General features: G+C 46.3%; 1 protein-coding gene across 8 annotated transcripts in view; it reads left to right on the plus strand.

Annotated features, from left to right (window-relative positions):
• The window catches only part of PNPLA7 (patatin like phospholipase domain containing 7), a 125,941-nt gene that overhangs the window by 56,005 nt on the left and 49,562 nt on the right, over positions 1 to 20,374 (plus strand). For all 8 annotated transcript variants that reach the window (XM_069942788.1, XM_069942786.1, XM_069942785.1 and 5 more), the window contains 4 exons: positions 12,453 to 12,530; positions 13,822 to 14,027; positions 17,177 to 17,308; positions 18,360 to 18,483. In XM_069942788.1, the coding sequence (XP_069798889.1) occupies positions 12,453 to 12,530; positions 13,822 to 14,027; positions 17,177 to 17,308; positions 18,360 to 18,483 (540 nt within the window). The remainder of the gene's footprint in view (positions 1 to 12,452; positions 12,531 to 13,821; positions 14,028 to 17,176; positions 17,309 to 18,359; positions 18,484 to 20,374) is intronic.

Genomic DNA, 20,374 nt, shown 5'->3' on the forward strand with positions numbered 1-20,374 from the left:
CCAGTGCTTGTTTACATAGGCTATTACAGGCCGTAGGAGCGATCGCTGGATCATTAGCAAAAAGATAGGATCACTTGATGAACGAGTGTTTGTCCATTCGCCTAATAACCTCTGATCCATTTCACATGTTGGGCAGTAGTGTAAGCAGTGTGAACGCAGCCTGAGAGATTTCCCTCTTAGAAAATCATCTAGAGATTCTCATTACCATAACACAATTATAATGTTCATTTGCAGAATTGTTGAAACGTTTCGTTTGTATTCCCAGCACAGTGCTCCATCTGTAAGTGTTTAGCCATGGGTCAGCTGATGTATAGCACTGCACAGATTATTACTGCTCACTGGAGCGTGTCATGTTCTGGAGTGTGCTGAAGAGCCATGGTCCCCAATGATCTTTACTGCACACCCCCTCCCAGCCTAAAAAGTACAGTCATACACCTAGTGAGGCCGTATGAGCCAATAAAAACTTACAAAGTAGTTTTACTTTCTTATTCAGATTTAGAGCAAGGCGTTTGTTTGTGCTTGGTTGCAGTATTGTGGATGGGAATTGTCATCCTGCTGTATGGTGCTCCGTCTTCTCCAACAAGGTTGTATAGTCAGATGAGGGCAGGTAATAGGCTGGTGAGGAAGTAAGAAGCCATGCTAGTGTTTAAAGTGATAGTGTCCCCCCCCCCTTCCATACCAGGAGTTCTCAGCACCATTCTTAAGCTTATATTCTGGACATTTAATATCTTACTGTATAAAAGGTGATCTCTCCCCTCAAAAATGTATGTTATTGCTGGTGGACAGTGCCGTATGGGCGGAGCTTCACAGGCATGGTGCCCCATATTCCCGCCTACATCGGCACCTTGCCTTCAAGACGTCATTGGCACATAAGCCCCGCCCCCTCTGTGACGTCATTAGAATGGGCCAACTTAGAGGCATAGCTCCGGCCTTCTCTGTGACGCCCAGATCAGAGGTGGCAGAGCCTAGGCCTCTAAGACTGCCCACTCCCATGATGCAGCGGCGAGGCTTAGGCGCTGATTATGTAATGCATGGGCAATTGTAGATGGTGATATGGGGCATCACGCCTGTGAAGAACCGCCCATAAGGAACTATCCACCAGCAATAACGTGCATTTTAGAGGAGAGACCACCAAGAAATCCTTTTATACGGTAAGATATGAAATGTCCAGAATATAAGCCTAAGAAGGTGCTGAGAACTGATATGGAAAGGGGGGGAACAATATCACTATAAAGCATAACTGACAGCTCATATATGCATCTATCCATGCTGTCAGTCCCCCATTGCTGATCACACCAGTTGTGCAGACATGACTTCAGGGCTGCTGTGTGATCTGGCCACACTATTACACTCTGTTTGCTGCTGTAGTATGATTGACAGCTGCCTAAAGATACAGCAAGGGGCGGGAGCTGATAGTGAGACCCACCTCTGTGACACTGTCTGTCCAGGATGAAGAACATGTTTTAGCAATATGCATATCCAGCATCCATCTTTCTAATCTTGATGGTTTTGTATTATAAATGTTGCTTTTTATAACCTGACTGGTCCCCAGTCCCCCCCCCCTGTGACTGCGCAGAAGGATTCAGGTAGTTTTATTTTCTTGGTTTACATTTCGCTTTATCTCCATTACAACTTCTGTCATCTACCGTAATAGCGGAACGGGATCACACTGAGTTTGCACCATAGATAAAGAAGGGACATGGCACCTTAGAATAAATGTGAGAATGTGTTCAATGTTCCTGACTCCATATCTGTGGAGTATTAAGGCCAGGGCTGCGCTGAGACTTTTTGTAGCTACTGATTGATTTTTATCGAGTGACATCCACAGTTGGAAGGATCACAAGCAACTTGGTGTGTTCCTCTGGACAGACGTAGCTCAATAGTTAAAATCAATGAGTGGCGCCACAATGAGTCTGCAGCCTTGGTGTGCGAGGTCTAAGACACCTCCTTGTGACCTTTAAGTGCTGTGGAACTACAAGTCACAGCTCATCCACAGTGATGAACCTCTTGAAGGATGTGCTGGCATTTGAAGTTATATATTGTAAAGCTGTGGGTGGCTTTCCCATTATATGAAGCAAGGGCGTCGTGCCCGGATAGCCAAAGCTTTACTTGTCCAGGCATGATGGGTATTGTAGTTTTGCAACAGCTGTGAGTGTTTTATAAATTGATGGCATCCCAATCTGTATAGCCTGTGGTCTGCAGTGATCATGTGGGTAAAGAGGACACAGTTCTGGGGTAGCCCTGTGTCCTCTTCACTATTCTACCCATGCACAGTGTCCCCTCCCCTTCATACTTATGATTGATGGTTCTCCCTGCCAATCACAAAGTTATGGCATGTCCTAGTGATATGCACCCCTAAAGGGTGCTGTGTAATAGGGCTAGCGACCAGCTGACCAGCTAGCAAACACTTGTTCATTGGCTAATTAGACTGAAAAACCATGGTCTGCCAGCTGCACATCTCCCCGTGTAAGAGACGTGCGGAAAGGGCCGCACCACTGATCGCGCCTTATTAAAGGGGTTATCCAGCGCTGCAAAAACATGGCCACTTTTCCTCCTACTGTTGTCTCCAGTTCGGGTGCAGTTTGCAATTAAGCTCCATGTACTTCACTGGAACTGAGTTTCAAAACCCCACCCAAACTGGAGACAACAGTAGGGGGAAAGTAGCCATGTTTTTGTAGCGCTGGATAACCCCTTTAAGGCTCCGTAAGCAAGAGATGATCACAGAGATTGGTGTTTGTGTACAGATCCGGGCCGTGAGTATTGACATCTCGGTATATGTGTGTTTGTGTGATATATATATATATATATATATATATATATATATATATATATATATATATATATATATATATACACACACACCCAGCCTTGTAGGATGTTCGCACACTGCATCATTGCCGCACGCCATATTGACTGTGGTCTCGGGTCCCTGTAGTTTATCCAGGTGCCGCATTGTGTTACATTTATTCCTATAGTCTATATCCATACGGCTGTAGTGAGCGCAGACCATCTGCAGTCAATCACTGGAAGCCGTCTGCCCGTTCCCCGGTCTTATTATAAGTGGCGCAGGCATCTGTAGTGTTGTTTAACCCTTCGGGATGATGCAGCTTCTTGTAATTAGCTTGTCGGGCATTGTACTTATTAAACTAATTTATCCAATTTTGAAGTTGTGTGAATAGAAAGAGGCGGCAAATGAAGATGATCTCCGATGAATTCCTTAGACATAAGATGATGTACCTTGTAATAATCTCGGATTACGTATTTGGCTTTGCCGTACAGGAGAACTATTGTTTTTTAATGTCTTTGTTTTTCGGCCTGGGCAGCTCTGCTCATGCCGTACTTTCATTGGGGATTAGAGCGGGTATTTGGCTCCGTCTTACGTGAGTCAGTTGTAACCTTGTAATTCTGTGGAGCAAGCTGCTCATTACATGCGTCTGGGATACGGGGCTACCGGGGTGACAGACGCTGCGCACTTGTGCGATGTTAGGGAAATGAGTGGTTCTGTTCGTAACGGAGAACTATAATCAGCATAATGCTACATGGCAAATAATGGAAATCCGCAAATTGACTACATGATGGGGTCCGGCTATTATAATTTATTGTGTGGTAGAGTGGAGTATGAATTTCCTTCTGCTATAGTGTGTGATGTGTGTATTCAGCTCTGCCCGGATTTATCCTGAATAAGGTTACCGTTTTTGGGTTTTTTTTTTGCCATCCATGAGTAAAGCTGTACATAGCTCTGGCCAAACCTTTGTTCATGTGACCCATCCTTCCTATATACATGCATTCCTGGCTGGGAGTATATGTGTTCTGAATAGGAAGAGTTGGGTAAGCCGCTGCACTGTCCCACCACCCACCAGAACCCCACAACCAGAATCCTCTGAACCTTCCCTCAAAACTCTCCTATACCCCTTTTTATAACGCACAACTTGTTACTTTGTATTGGAGCGCTCTCTATTGATGTCCATACAGAGACATACATGTGCTCATCGTCTGTGTGTGTGTGTGTTCTTAATGATAAAAGGCAGCCAAGCCTCTGCCCCCTCCTCCTTCTCAGGGCTCCTCTGTCTGCTCCTCCTCCTCCAGGCTCCTCTGTCCCCTCCTCCAGGCTCCTCTGTCTGCTCCTCCTCCTCCAGGCTCCTCTGTCCCCTCCTCCTCCTCCAGCCTCCTCTGTCCCCTCCTCCTCCTCCAGGCTCCTCTGTCCCCTCCTCCTCCTCCTCCTCCTCCAGGCTCCTCTGTCCCCTCCTCCTCCTCCTCCAGGCTCCTCTGTCCCCTCCTCCTCCTCCTCCTTCAGGCTCCTCTGTCCCCTCCCCCAGGCTCCTCTGTCCCCTCCCCCAGGCTCCTCTGTCCCCTCCTCCTCCCCCAGGCTCCTCTGTCCCCTCCTCCTCCCCCAGGCTCCTCTGTCCCCTCCTCCTCCCCCAGGCTCCTCTGTCCCCTCCTCCTCCCCCAGGCTCCTCTGTCCCCTCCTCCTCCTCCAGGCTCCTCTGTCCCCTCCTCCTCCTCCAGGCTCCTCTGTCCCCTCCTCCTCCTCCAGGCTCCTCTGTCCCCTCCTCCTCCTCCAGGCTCCTCTGTCCCCTCCTCCTCCTCCAGGCTCCTCTGTCCCCTCCTCCTCCTCCAGGCTCCTCTGTCCCCTCCTCCTCCAGGCTCCTCTGTCCCCTCCTCCTCCTCCTCCAGGCTCCTCTGTCCCCTCCTCCTCCTCCTCCAGGCTCCTCTGTCCCCTCCTCCTCCTCCTCCTCCTCCAGGCTCCTCTGTCCCCTCCTCCTCCTCCTCCAGGCTCCTCTGTCCCCTCCTCCTCCTCCAGGCTCCTCTGTCCCCTCCTCCTCCTCCTCCTCCTCCTCCAGGCTCCTCTGTCCCCTCCTCCTCCTCCAGGCTCCTCTGTCCCCTCCTCCTCCTCCTCCTCCTCCTTCTCCTCCAGGCTCCTCTGTCCCCTCCTCCTCCTCCTCCAGGCTCCTCTGTCCCCTCCTCCTCCAGGCTCCTCTGTCCCCTCCTTCTCCTCCAGGCTCCTTTTGTCCCCTCCTTCTCCTCCAGGCTCCTTTTGTCCCCTCCTTCTCCTCCAGGCTCCTCTGTCCCCTCCTCCTCCTCCTCCTCCTCCAGGCTCCTCTGTCCCCTCCTCCTCCTCCTCCAGGCTCCTCTGTCCCCTCCTCCTCCTCCAGGCTCCTCTGTCCCCTCCTCCTCCTCCTCCTCCTCCTCCAGGCTCCTCTGTCCCCTCCTCCTCCTCCTCCTCCTCCTTCTCCTCCAGGCTCCTCTGTCCCCTCCTCCTCCTCCTCCAGGCTCCTCTGTCCCCTCCTCCTCCAGGCTCCTCTGTCCCCTCCTTCTCCTCCAGGCTCCTTTTGTCCCCTCCTTCTCCTCCAGGCTCCTTTTGTCCCCTCCTCCTCCTTCTCCAGGCTCCTTTTGTCTCCTCCTTCTCCAGGCTCCTTTTGTCTCCTCCTCCTCCAGGCTCCTTTGTCTCCTCCTTCTCCTCCAGGCTCCTTTTGTCCCCTCCTTCTCCTCCAGGCTCCTTTTGTCCCCTCCTTCTCCTCCAGGCTCCTTTTGTCCCCTCCTCCTCCTCCTCCTCCTCCAGGCTCCTCGGTCCCCTCCTCCTCCTCCTCCAGGCTCCTCGGTCCCCTCCTCCTCCTTCTCCAGGCTCCTTTTGTCTCCTCCTCCTCCTCCAGGCTCCTCTGTCCCCTCCTCCTCCTCCAGGCTCCTCTGTCCCCTCCTCCTCCTTCTCCAGGCTCCTTTTGTCTCCTCCTCCTCCTCCAGGCTCCTCTGTCCCCTCCTCCTCCTCCAGGCTCCTCTGTCCCCTCCTCCTCCTTCTCCAGGCTCCTTTTGTCTCCTCCTTCTCCTTTAGGCTCCTTTTGTCCCCTCCTTCTCCTCCAGGCTCCTCTGTCCCCTCCTTCTCCTCCAGGCTCCTTTTGTCCCCTCCTTCTCCTCCAGGCTCCTTTTGTCCCCTCCTTCTCCTCCAGGCTCCTTTTGTCCCCTCCTTCTCCTCCAGGCTCCTTTTGTCCCCTCCTTCTCCTCCAGGCTCCTTTTGTCCCCTCCTTCTCCTCCAGGCTCCTTTTGTCCCCTCCTTCTCCTCCAGGCTCCTTTTGTCCCCTCCTTCTCCTCCAGGCTCCTTTTGTCCCCTCCTTCTCCTCCAGGCTCCTTTTGTCCCCTCCTTCTCCTCCAGGCTCCTTTTGTCCCCTCCTTCTCCTCCAGGCTCCTTTTGTCCCCTCCTTCTCCTCCAGGCTCCTTTTGTCCCCTCCCCAAAGACTTTTCTCTCCTGCTCCTCGTCCCGCTCCAGTGTCCTCTGTCTTCCCTACAGACTCCTCTTTTCCTCCAGGTTCTCGGTCAGCAGCTTGTCTTCCCTGAGAACAAAAAAAAAAATTCCATGTTCCGGACCCTTCTCCCCCGACATCTGCCATTAGGAGACCCCATAAACAGATAGGGGCTGCTCTTGTCCTTCTCTTCCAGCAGCCATAGATGTGATGGATGTTCCGTCACTCCGATATAATAGAGAGCTGCAGGATAGGAGATTGTGGGAGGAGAAATAAATGGAATTTAATTGCTTAAATTACTTCTGATTAAAAGAAAAGAAACACTGAACATGAATAAGTAATTCTTCCTCTATAAGTGCAGTGTCTTTGATTAGCTTCTCAGTACATCAGTATTGCGGTAATACTCATTATTGTTATTGGCAAAAACTGGCATTGTTGTAAGTGCATCTGTTGTACAGTATGTGCCGCTCCAGGAGGACTCGTCCTGACCCTGTACTATTCAGCTGCCAGGGCATGATGGGAGTTATGGTTATGGGGATTGGTTGCACTATGATTATGTGCCTTACTTTTAGCTGCAGGTGTTGGAATTTGCACGAAGAAAGCGATGACCCCGATACATCTGAAGTCTGTGGATGTAGGGAGACCGGCCTGCACTAATGTCACCTGTGTGGCTCCATAGGCCGCCTTGTTAATATTGTTTTATAGTGTTCTAGTGTTAATATCATCTACATAACAAGCTAACGACACAGGATCAGTAATGTGTGTACACAGTGACCCCAGCAGCAGAATAGTGAGTGCAGCTCTGGAGTATAATGCAAGCTGTAACTCAGGATCAGTAATGTAATGTGTGTACACAGTGACCCCAGCAGCAGAATAGTGAGTGCAGCTCTGGAGTATAATGCAAGCTGTAACTCAGGATCAGTAATGTATGTACACAGTGACCTCACCAGCAGAATAGTGAGTGCAGCTCTGGGGTATAATACAGGATGTAACTCAGGATCAGTAATGTAATGTATGTACACAGTGACCCCACCAGCAGCAGAATAGTGAGTGCTGCTCTGGGGTATAATACAGGATGTAGCTCAGGATCAGTAATGTAATGTATATACACAGTGACCCCACCAGCAGAATAGTGAGTGCAGCTCTGGAATATAATACAGGATGTAGCTCAGGATCAGTAATATAATGTATGTACACAGTGACGCTACCAACAGAATAGTGAGTGCAGCCCTGGGGTATAATACAGGATGTAGCTCAGGATCAGTAATGTATGTACAAAGTGACCCTGCCAGCAGAACAGTGAGTGCAGCTCTGGAATATAATACAGGATGTAACTCAGGATCAGTAATATAATGTATGTACACAGTGACCCCACCAGCAGAATAGTGAGTGCAGCTCTGGAATATAATACAGGATGTAACTCAGAATAAGTACAGCAATGTATATACACACAGGATAAATAATGTAGTTATAACCTGGCTTAGCTATGTACAATAGTTTTGTAAGGAAGGTAACCATACACAATCCATGCCCTTTTGTAGTGTCCCCATCACACGCACCGCCTGTTGTGGACTCCATTAATAAAAACCATTTCCTGATCTGACGCATCTGCAGATGTACAGTGTGGGGTCTACTGGAAAGGGGTTGGCACTGGTTGGTGGATGATGTGCAGTCCTGAGGGGGTACCAACAAACCATTCTGCCGATCAGCAGAGCCCCCGCCGGCTGCCAGGGGAGCGGGCTGTCTTCTGTTCTGCTGAGAGCTTTTGACTTTCGAATTATGCAATGGCTGAGTATCTGGTGATCCTCTAACCTGTATAGTGGGGAGATATAGCTTAGTAGTGTTCTTCCTTTCTTTCGCTCCTCTATATATCTAACACCTGTATATTTTATTTAGGAGTTATATAATTTATGTGTTGAATATTTGTATACGTCCTAACCTGTTGTGAATGTCGGGCATCCTTGTGTAATGCTGACTGACCTTTCATCGTTGCCACTTACATGATGGGAGTGATGATAGATGTGGCGGTAAGAACTGTGCCTGTGGGTGACGTACATTGTAATCGGCTACAATTGGATTGAGAAAAGTGATAAAACTGGTGCCAACACCTTTCTGACCTCTGTACAGAAGACTTATTATTGTTCTAGACAAGTCTTTATGGGATTTCACGCAGGTTTTTTTTCTTTAGGTTTTTCCATTCTTACAGTGTGATAGGTGGTGGAGCAGTGTAACCCACTGCTGTGTCCTACACAAAACCATTGCGGAAGATTAACTACCTGACTGTTTTGCAGCCACAAGCCGTGTTTAGTGATAACTGAGAGAAGTAGCCTGTCTGCTGTCCGCACTGCAAATATACTATCTACATATCTATATAATATATAATATCATGTGATGTCCTGATATGATACTGCATTGTAGTGCTACTAATGGCAGCCTTTTAGCTCTCCGAGGTCTGCAAAAGGACCATTGTAAAATTGCAGGGTCATTTAGGGTGTGCCTTAATAGTATTTAGTGAAAGAAGACGAGCACACCTTAAAGGGAAATTCACATCTCTGCTAATACAGTAATACAGGTAAGAGTTGTCAAGGTAAATATTTTTTCGAATATACTCATTTAGCAAACTTGTCTCCTGATTATTTTTCTCCCACTGTTGACAGCTTGTTGTCTAGATTACCAACCACCGCTTTACTCTACAAGCAGTGGTCTGGAGTGTGTATATATCCAGGGGGGAATTCTGCCTCTCACAGAGCTGTTATTTCTCTATAAGAAGCTCCTCCCCCTCTGCCCTCATTACCTGGATTACCTGCACCTGTTTCATCACATTACCTGTATAATAATCACCTGTCCACACACTCATCACACTCCAACCTCTCCACCCTGGCCAAGACCAGAGAGCTGTATGAGGTCACCAGGGACAAAACTGGAGACCTGCACAAGGCTGGGATGGGCCTCAATGTAAGATCTCGCCTCCTGGCGTAAGGATGATTGTGAAAGAGGTCAGGAATCAGCCCAGAACTACACAGGAGGGCTGGTGAATAACCTGAAGAGAGCTGGGACCACATGCAATGTCCCCCTGTTCACACCAGCACATATCCAGGCCCATGTTACGTCGCCAGTGACCATGTGGATGATACAGTGGAGGCATGGGAGAAGAACATGTGGTCAGATGAGACAGAAATACAACTTTTAGGTATCAACTCCACTCACTGTGTTTGGAGGAAGAAGGATGAGTACAACCCCAAGAGCACAGTCCCAACCGTGAAGCATGGGGGGAAACCTCATAATTTGGGGCCTATCTGCAAAGGGGACAGGACGACTACACCATATAAAAGGGAGGATGTATGGAGCCATGTATCAAGTAAGAGGAGTGAAGATGGGTGGTGGCCGGGTCTTCCAGCATGGCAATGACCCAAAACACACAGCCAGGACAGCTAAGGAGTGACTCCATAAGAAGCATTTAAAGGTCCCGGAGGGTCCTAGCCCGTCTCCATACTTGAACCCCAATCCTTATTCAGTGGAATAAAATGCAAAATTATTCTTTATAAATCCTACAATGGGATTATCTAGAAGGTTCTATAGATTCTGTCCCTCACAGGTGAAGTTACTGACCAGAAATGTCCCCCCCCCCCCCCTCCATTCTGTGTAGGTGGGAAAAATTGACCTATTATCCCCACTGTATATATGCCATCTAGACCACTGCTTATAGAGCAGAGTGGTGATCAGTAACAATGGGAGGAGAAGAGCATCCTATCAGGAGAAGGAGACAAGTTTGCTAAACAAATGTATCTGCAACATTATTTAACTTGACAAGTCCTCCTGGTTTGGCTATGTCAGGTGAGATGAGAATAGTCCTGTAATGTGACCATACCCATTAGATTGAATTGTCCGGTCGCCAATTATTTCTTACTTGGCTGTACACATTTTAGTCCTGTTCTCCACACCTGCCATACATGACCAATGGCGTCAGACAAAGGGGGAAAGTTCTTTCTCCTGGTTATCACCTGAGGATTGCAGACAGGGCTGATGTCTTCCCAGACAATGACACTCTATCATTTATGTAGAACAGTTGTTTATTGGTAAATTTCACCCGATAAATGATAGTTTTCTTTTGGTTAAAATCATCTGCTTTGATTAAGTTTAATGTGTATGGGAACCTTACTGCTTTGTCTTATGGGAACCCCAACACAACAGCTTAATACCGCCATTTCTTCCACATTTTCAAGTAATGTAAGTGGGATTTCTTAGATTTTTTTTCCGCTAATATTTCCTTACATATTTTTAATTTTCTATTATTCCTTTTATCCCAATAAGGATGTAAAAGTGAAACTATTCTTGAAATTACATTTATTTATTTATTTATTTATTTATTTAAAATAGATTTTCAAATTTTATACTCTGGCCCGCCTCAGATTTTTTTTTTAATATCAAACTATTTTAATTTAAACCCATATGATACCTAATAACTGTGGAGGTCGTCCACCTCACCAGGGTCTGAGCTCCTTTCGCTAAAAAAATAGAGCGCGAACTCCGGCAAGGAAAGGAAAGCGCCCCCCCCCCCCCCCCCCCCCCCCCCAATCATATCTACTTCAGACCTCTTTCTGTCCCCACACCATCCTATTCATCATTACAGGGATTTTCTTAAACCAAATCTCTGGTATCCACATTGGCGCGGCGTTAAGATAATACAATATTTGAGGTATTATAACCATTTTAATTATGGATGTTCTCTCTGTTATTGATAAGGGAAGAACAGTCGTTCATTGGTAAATTTCACCCGATAAATGACGGTTTTGTTTTGGTTGGTATCATCTGATTTGATTGTTTAATGTTTGGGAACCTTACTGTTTTGTCTTCGGTTTGATAGCGTGACCCATGAGATGCCTCCTCCTCGTCCGTCCGTCCTTGGCCTTTCGGCTGTGTTCCTTCCGTTCTCAGTAACCCGGGGGTTAACGTCTTCTGACAGCAGCGAAGGATTTGCTGCCGATTCTTTCCCCAAGAACTCCATAATTATGTCGCTTATGAAATGAATCATGAAACAGATCCCTGATCTAAACTGAAATTGCCTCCAATAATTACAGCTCCTCGCCGGATAATTATGTTAAAACAACACATCCCTTCAGCTATATCCCCGCAGCAGCCTCCCACATATACATCGCTGGGACGGCTCCGTTGTCAGCGGCAGGCAGCAGTGCTTATTATCTCCTAAATATACTCCCAATCTGAGCCCCAGCGTGCGCCTCTCCTCTCCGTCCCATCCTAATTTAAGTGTCTCATGTGTTTTACACGTCGCAGGATTTTCTGTAGGTTGAAAAAGCTCAGGGTAAAACCAGCCGTAGATATATGAACGATATCTGCAGCTACAAGACGTAGCATCGTAGAGGAAGTCACACATCAGGATTGTCAGATTCTGATTTGTGTAAGGCGAGGCAGTGGATTTGTACACTTCTTGCAAAACTACAACTCCCAGCATGCCCTTACAACTTGGTGAAAAAAGTGGGAACATTCTTTTTTTATGTGGTTGTTCACTAAAACATTTTTTTTCTTTCAACTCAACTGGTGCCAGAGATTTGTACTTTACTTCTCCAGTCTTCCAGTACTTATCAGCTGCTGTATGTCCTGTGGGAAGTGGTGTATTCTCTCGACTCTGACACAGTGCTCTCTGCTGCCACCTCTGTCCATGTCAGGAACTGTCCAGAGCAGCAGCAAATTCCCATAGAAAACCCCTCCTGCTCTCCAGAATGGAAAAATACCTCTTCCTGTAGGACATACAGCAGCTGATAAGTACTGGAAGACTGGAGAGAATACACCACTTCCTGGCTATTTTGTTTTAATAGAAGTAAATTACAACTCTCTGGCACCAGTTAATTTGAATGATAAAGGCATTGTCGTCCAGCTTGTTGCAAAGCTACAACTCCCAGAAATCCCATGATAGCCTGCCATGTCCAAACTGTGCCAACAAAGTTGACGAAGCAATTGGAAAGCAACAGCTTGGACACCGCTGCAATTTTTTTTTTACAGTGCTGGCTTAGTCATTGTTCACCCAATGTAAGTGATCAGTGGGAGACCCTAACCCACAATTGTCAAACATGCATCCCTCCAGCTGTTGCAAAACTACAACTCCCAGCACACCTGGACAGCCAAAGCTTTAGCCACCAAATCCCCAGACTTTGTCTACACTGGTGACTGTTATTGCTAACAGATTTCTCTCTATTTTTCTAGGATCCATTGCTGTTGAATGGGCGAGTGACCCTCCACCAAGTCAAGGGTGGCACAGTCCTGTCCAGACAAGGGGACCAGGTGAGTGACATGTGCCCGTACATTTCCTATTACACAGTGACGTGCAGCTGACTGCAGAATGTTTTTTTAATCAGGTCAAAAGTGAGCAAATCATCAACTGATGGCTGGGGGGTAATATCTTCCTGATTGAATAGCCTGTGTAATAGGACCCTTATACTATACACAGCAGCCAATATAAAGCAGAGCTGCAGTGTATGGCATAGGGGTTACAACCTGACACAGAAGATGAATTTCATACAAGGCCATACTTCATTAGACAATACAGTGAATCTGGAGTCATGGCTGTAAGTAATGGAGCAAAGGCAGGAAAGTAACCAGAATACAAGCAGGGGTAGCGACCTCTATGATACAGACCATGCAGGTGGGAGATTTCATTAGGCAGGCGATATTGGATATCCTTATTGTTCTATGTTTCTGACTGACTTTCCCACGTCTCCGGAAGCTCATGTCTCCGAGCAGCTAATCCTAGCCCATAGCCCACATCTTACATAAGATCCTCAGTCCCAGGAGACGGCGGAGTTTTTCTTTACTGTCGTATCTGTCTGGTCCCAGAAGAATGAGCAGCAAGGCTCCGAGTCTGATTCAGGCCTTCTCTCAACTTCACAAAGATCTGATGTTTCGTCCGATTTCTTTTATTATTATAATTGTAGATATTGGAGCCTCATTCCAAATATCTCCTTCTAATAGGGTCAGACCCGGTAGATTCAGGAACCATATAAGCGTTTAGACTTGAGGTAATGGACTCGCACTCCTAGGGAGAACGTTGCACTATTACACTGAACGATTATCAGCCTGAACAGTCGGTTATGGGCCAAGTAAGGCCGATAATCGTTTAGTGTAGTCATACCAGTCATTACTGACAGATGGGGTATAAACAGTGTCTGGTGACCAGAGAAAACTCTATGAAGATACTTTTCAAGCAGGGAATGCTGGGTGTTTTCTGAACCTACAGAGTTGTGGATGCAGCTCTGGAGTATAATATCGGTAACAGCTCTACATCAGACAATGCAATATGTATAGGCAAAGTGATTCAGCTCTTTTCAGTGTGTAAAGTAAGAGGGAGGCAGAGACTTGTGACCAGCTATAGTAGAGGTGGCGGCAGCTCATGCATTTTAAAGCTCATTGTTGCTATGTGATTTATTATACTTTCTTGGCATTAGGATATCTTTTTCCCATCTGTGTGTATTGATCGCTGTGAATTATTATGCTGTGTCTAACACCAGGAATATGCAAATAGAAGCACATAGCAGAGCTGTATGTGGATGTTATATAACCGTCTGCTCCTCCTTAGGATGTCAATATCCGCTTTGTGATCTCTGGACTCCTCCATGTGTACCAGAGGAAGATTGACCGGGAGGAAGAGACCTGCCTGTTCATGACCCACCCGGGGGAGCTGGTTGGGCAGCTGGCCGTCCTGACAGGAGAACCTCTTATCTTCACCATCAAAGCCAACCGTGACTGCACCTTCCTGTCAATATCCAAGTGCCATTTCTATGAGTAGGTGACCCCTTTAGCTTTGTTACACCAAGAAGTGAGAAGTAGACCCTGTTCACACTACCATCATGGCTTCTGTTCTTCACGGAGCCAAGACCAGTATCTGCATTCCAGCAGATCCTCATGTATCAGCTAATGTTGGGGTCCATCAGGTTTTAATCTTCTGGTCACTGGACAGTTACTAGGTAAACGCTAATGGTTATCGACCCGTGTGAAATTGCCTTAAAGCAGTTCAGTCCTGCGACTGATTCACCCATAAAAAAGCAGTGAGTTGTGCATCTTGTAACGCGACTGTCGCTTCTGTGTCTGTCTGTGTAACATGGCGAGTGCAACCAATACTTTACCATAAAAACAAAAATGGCAGAGAGGGGAAGTGGCAGAGCATTCAAAAGTTTTACCGCATGACCAGAGTTGTCATGTAGCCTCAGCTCAGTGGAAGTTTTAAGCAGTCTCTGCATTAGGAATTTTTTATGTGATGTTGTTGCTGGAGAACATAATAAACATCTTATACTTAGCTCTTCTCCCCGGATGTCCTGTTGTTGCATCTCTAGCTGTATGTCTCCTTATGACGGGTCTGCACTTCTCACTTCCTCTCATCAGTTAGGTCCAGGCCTCTATGATCTGCCTGTCTTGTCCTCACACACTGTATAGAGGATGAGCCCAGGTCCGTCAGGTCTTTACATGTGACATAATGAGAGCAGAGCTTGTTAGCCGTCTCCAGGCGTAATGCTCACTAATGTGGTGCCTCCTCAGGGCTGCCCTACATTTTGGTCTCTGAACTTAGTCAGGAGTTATGCTTCTCTGCCTGCGGTTTACCATCACGTAACATACTTCCAGCAGTTCCATCCTGATAGTCCTTGGTAGAAGTAGAGGGTAATCGAGGAAAAGTGACACTACGTCCTGACTGATGGGCTGAATATCTGCAGTGAGTGTTGGTAGAAACGCTCCTTCGGCCAGTAATCATTCCACGTAACAGCCATCTGTTGAGGAGCAGGAAAACGTCCAATCCTCGGCTGATCGCATCTTTCATGCTGCTTTAAAATATATCGGCCGCACATCTCCCTGTGTGACCAAGGGATATGTGTCCGACAGTAATATATTTAAATGGTCGCATGAAAGATACAGCTAATGTTCCTGCAGCTCGGCCGCTCCATTCATTGTGTGTTTTGATGGCAATGTAAACTAGTGCCGACTGCGCTGCCTAGCCGATGTCAGGCCGTGTAAAAGGACCCGTAGTAAAGGGGAGCTGTTTACTCAGGGCTGAAACAAAAGTGGCCGATAGATTTTCCTTTAGAGCCAGACATTGCAGTGGATGAAACCCGTACACAGTGTCCAATATTCGCATGATTCGTCCTCTAATTGTGTGACCAGCAGGCATCACATCATCTGAGGTGACTGCTGCAAACATATCCATATCCGCAAACATATCCACAAAAATGACTTTAAAAAAACTTTATAGTAATAATCGCTTTATTTACATAGCGCCAATGTATTCCGAAGCACTTTTTATAGCTTGTCATTATTCAAACTGGTCCCTGCGCCCGTTAAAGGGGCTATCCACCAAAAAAAAAAAAAAAAATGTTTCAAATCAACTGGTGCCAGAGATTTGTAATTTACTTTTATTAAAAAAAAATCTCCAGTCTTCCAGTACTTCTCAGCTGCTGAATGTCCTGCAGGAAGTGGCGTATTCTTTCCAGTCTGGAGAGCAGGAGAGTTTTTCTGTGGGGATTTGCTGCTACTTTAGACAATGCCTTACATGGACAGAGGTGGCAGCAGAGAGCACTGTGTCAGACTGGAAAGAATACACCACTTTCTGCAAAACACACAGCAGCTGATAAGTACTGGAAGACTGTAGAATTTTTAATAGAAGTAGGGAGAAAAATTAAGTAAACCTACGCAAACATGGGGAGAACATACAAGCTCCTGCAGGGTAACAATGCTCACCTCTCAGCCACCATGCGGCCTGTAGGAGGCAGCAGACACATCACCATTTTTTTGTGTATATATTTATTTTCCTACGCTGTATGAAAAATACATAATGGTGCCACCGATTCTGCCACAATCTCATCTCTATTTGTCATCCTCTGTTCTGACACTACACCTAACATGCCCCTGTTATCAGAATGACACAAATGACCCATTTTTTTTCCCCCCGTCACCCCTTAGCGCCATTGTTCACCGGTGAAATAACAGGAAGGTGTACGGCCGGTGTACTAACTAATCAACATAGACAGGGCCTGCATTATTCATACCAGGAGCGCAATGAGAATCTAGGCCATGTTAATACAAGGATGGTGTATATTTACAACAGGCGCCCGCCAGGTGCTCTCGCAATCAGCCACTAGCAGGATTATATTATCGCACCGCTGCAATTACCACAAACTAATAAAACTTCAGGAGAAGAGGAGTCGGGGAGGTGGAGAGGTGCGGACTGGGAAGGGGAAGTAACAGATCGTACGATTCCTAAAGCGGTCTAATGCTCCCTGTTATCAGCCGTTTATACCTGTAATGTTTGTATCCTGCCCCATACTGGGAGTAGTAGTCATGTGAAAGCCAGAAAGTTATACATTGCTGTATCTTGTATCTTCATCCATTAAATTGAAGCGTTTTATTGGAGGCGTCATTTTGTCACAACTCCTTAAGTGAGCGAGACCTTGTTACCCCCAGTTGCCAGTTTCCATCTTTCACCTCCTGCCCTTTTCGGTTCACATTGCTGTCCGATGGCCGTGATTAGATCAGAAGACTGAGGGCGACTAATTCCAGCGATCATTGACGCTCCACTCCGTGATCGCTCTGACAGCTTGGTGTCGTGGGCGGCAATACAGTATCCAGGAGGATGAATACTGATGGTTGGGTATAGCTGTATGATGTACACCAGGGGTAGGGAACCTTTGCTCTCCAGCTGTTGCAAAACTACAACTCCCATCATGCCTGGACAGCCTAAGCTTTAGCAGCTGGAGAGCCATGGTTTCCTACCCCTGATGTACACTATGATGAGAGTTATAATTCTAATAAAGCATCTGTATCATCTGCTTCATACAAGATAAGAAATGTACCGAGGTCTTCATCCACACCTGGTGATTGGTTATTAAGCACTAGTGAACCAGAGACAATTCCAGAAAAATGCTTTCATGTATTCTGTGTCTTTCCAGGATAATGAGGGAGCAGCCCAGCGTCGTATTGGGGGTCGCTCACACAGTTGTGAAGAGAATGTCGCCTTTCGTAAGGCAGATTGATTTCGCTTTGGACTGGATGGAGGTGGAGGCTGGACGTGCCGTCTACAGGTGAGGACATCAGTGCCACATTACATCCTTATACATACAGAACCACATTAAAGCTGTCGTGCATCTCTGAGCAAAACAGCTTCCCACTAAAGTACTATAAAGGAAGTAAGTCTGCTTATAGACATTCAATAGCTGTCAGCGGAATGTTGGTTTGTTTGTTTGGCTGACAGCTATCCTCTCTTAAGGCCCTATTCCACCAACAGATCTCAACTCTTTTCAAATCCACTCCTGGGTTTGGCTTCAAATCTTTGGCAGATAATCTGTCGTCAGATCTGTTGGTGGAATAGGGCCTTTAGGGTGCCTTTACACAGAGAGATTTATCTGACAGATCTTTGAAGCCAAAGCCAGGAGCAAACAATAAACAGAACAGGTCATAAAGGAAAGACTGAGATTTCTCCTCTTTTTAAATCCACTCCTGGCTTTGGCTTCAAAAATCTGTCAGATAAATCTCTCTGTGTAAAGGCACTCTTAGACATTTCTTCGCCCCCTTTCTACCGGGTAGGGGACACGCATGAGATTGTGGGTATGACCTCCATGCCCCCTGGGGATCTCTAGTTAGGCGCCCCAGCTCCTTTGTTATGAATGGAGCTGTGGGTCGATACATGACCCATAGATCTATTCATTCTCTATAGAGCCGCCGGAAAGAGCTGAGTGCTGTACTCCTTGGCAGCTCCATAGAGAATAAATAAGCATGTAGTTTAGCATGGGTATGCAAGACCCATCAGGAGTTTTCTCATTTTGGGGATAGAGAAGCCCTATGTAATGAAATAAAATTACTTTCCTAGATATCCATGCTCCAGGGCTGAGGGGTAATGCATGCGGATTTCTATGTAAACTCCACATCCAGCAATGTCACCTGTTGGTATTGGGGTCTTATTGGACATCATTAACAAAGCATATGGACATCATAGAGGAGGCTCTCCTGCCGTCATCTAATAGCATAAGTCTTGTCTGCTAGTAAGAGAGACCACTCAGGGATTAGTCCAGTAACTTGTGGTAGCCATTGGTTATTAGTTATGTCATTCAACTTCAATTTTTCTTTTATTTCCAGACAAGGCGATAAATCCGATTGCACCTATATTGTTCTCAATGGACGGCTCCGATCTGTTATCAGGAAGGATGATGGAAAGAAGCAGCTAGCTGGAGAATATGGTCGAGGAGACTTGATCGGAGTGGTAAGAATAGTCTGCGTTCCTCTTATTATCTTGCAGATGCTTTCTTCTATATGCACATACAAAGGCTAGATGCATTAAGTCATGCATACATTTCTACAAGCTCTCCAGATCCTCTCAGCATGTTGCCTTTTACAGAACCAGAAAATCAAGCTTTGTATCCAGCACTTGGGAAAGGAAATGTATATTGTGTGTAATAGTTTTGCCATTGACATGTAGCTTTTACTTGCCCCCATATCCATCCATCCGTGTCTGTCGTAGACTGCAGAATGTATGGTAACTTTTAATTCCTGACTGGCACTTCTGGCACATTACTATCCATTTAATGGCACTATCCTAGATTTGCCGTCCTTCTAGTGAGCATTAAAATTCTGCTCCTCGTAATTGCTCGGCTCATAAATCTCCAAACTCTAGAAATGTCTTCACGCCGGGAGGAATAGAGGTCGACGCTGCCATTCACATCACGTGCTGCTCATCTGATTTATCGCCAGCCGGATTTTAACCTGTAGTCAGCAAAATCCCACTCTGCAGATGTATTCAGGGCGAAGCGTTCATCACGCTCTCCTTGACTGTATGATGCTCAGCGGTGTACTTATGTCCCATATAGGCCTTATGCCTTGTCACACCTATATCTTCATCTAGCCCTATAGGGTGGACATGGCTGAGATTTCCAGTATTCAGAAGTGATTAATATAATTCGTTAGCGTGATAAACAGGAATTTTAATTTGCTTATTGGAAAAGATGCAGATATATAAGATTACGGCAGAAACAGAGGCGCTCTGGCTTCATATGCATAGTCCTTTCATTAAATTCTGTGCTTTGTATAATTTATAGAGGCCTCCGAGCAAAAAGCTTGCTAAAACATTAGTTTTTACAGAATTTTGCTGATTGCAATAAAAACCGACTGCAGTAAAGTAAGTGAGTAACATGCAATGTGGACAGCAGCATTGACCTCTATTCCTCCTGGCAAGACTACACTTGTGGAATGAGGTGATTTATGGGATGTGGTGCGAGTGAACTTATAGCAATACCTAGAGATTTACTTTAGCTGGATAGATCAGCACGATTACTTATCCATGTCAGTGACGTCACTGGAGGACCACAGCAAACCATGTAGTGTTAAATGCTGGTGAGAAAGCTGACCTGTTATGGGGGCGCGTCTCCATATCTGGTTTAAGGGAGATGAAAAATATTCTTTAATTAACTAGTGTCAGAAACTTATATAGATTTGTTAATTCTATTAAAAATCTCCAGTCTTCCAGTACTTATCAGCTACTGTATGTCCTGCAGTAGGTGGTGTGTTTTTTACAGTCTGACACAGTGCTCTCTGCTGCCACCTCTGTCCATGTCAGGAACTGTCCAGAGCAGCAGCAAATCCCCATAGAAAACCTCTCCTGCTCTGGACAGTTCATAAAATGGACAGAGGTGGCAGCAGAGAGCACTTTATCAGACTGGAGAGAATACACCACTTCCTGCAGGACATACAGCAGCTGATAAGTACTGGATGACTGGAGTTTTTTTTGTAGAAGTAGGTTACACATCTGTATAACTTCACCGGTTGATTAGTATTATGTTTTTTCTCTGGTGTACCTTATTATTAGTAGAAGGCCCCGATAGATGGTCCATGCACATTTGCTTTACAGCTCATAGATTTTTGTAGCGGGCAGTGCAAGGCTGCCTTTGCTTTAGGTTATGTTCACAAGTGGCAGATTAGTTGCACAATCCATACATATGAATGGGGCTGTTTTCTACAGCGTGTGCATGTATTTCTGCACGCTCCATTTAGTTGACTGCGGCTGCCACATAAACATTTAACACTAAAAAGGGAGAATAGCACAAACCGCTATAGGAAAAGTAACTAAATCCTGCAACGTTGTGGCAAGACGCAACTCA

This window comes from Dendropsophus ebraccatus, chromosome 10, assembly GCF_027789765.1.
Source record: "Dendropsophus ebraccatus isolate aDenEbr1 chromosome 10, aDenEbr1.pat, whole genome shotgun sequence".
Classification (NCBI taxonomy): Eukaryota; Metazoa; Chordata; class Amphibia; order Anura; family Hylidae; genus Dendropsophus; species Dendropsophus ebraccatus.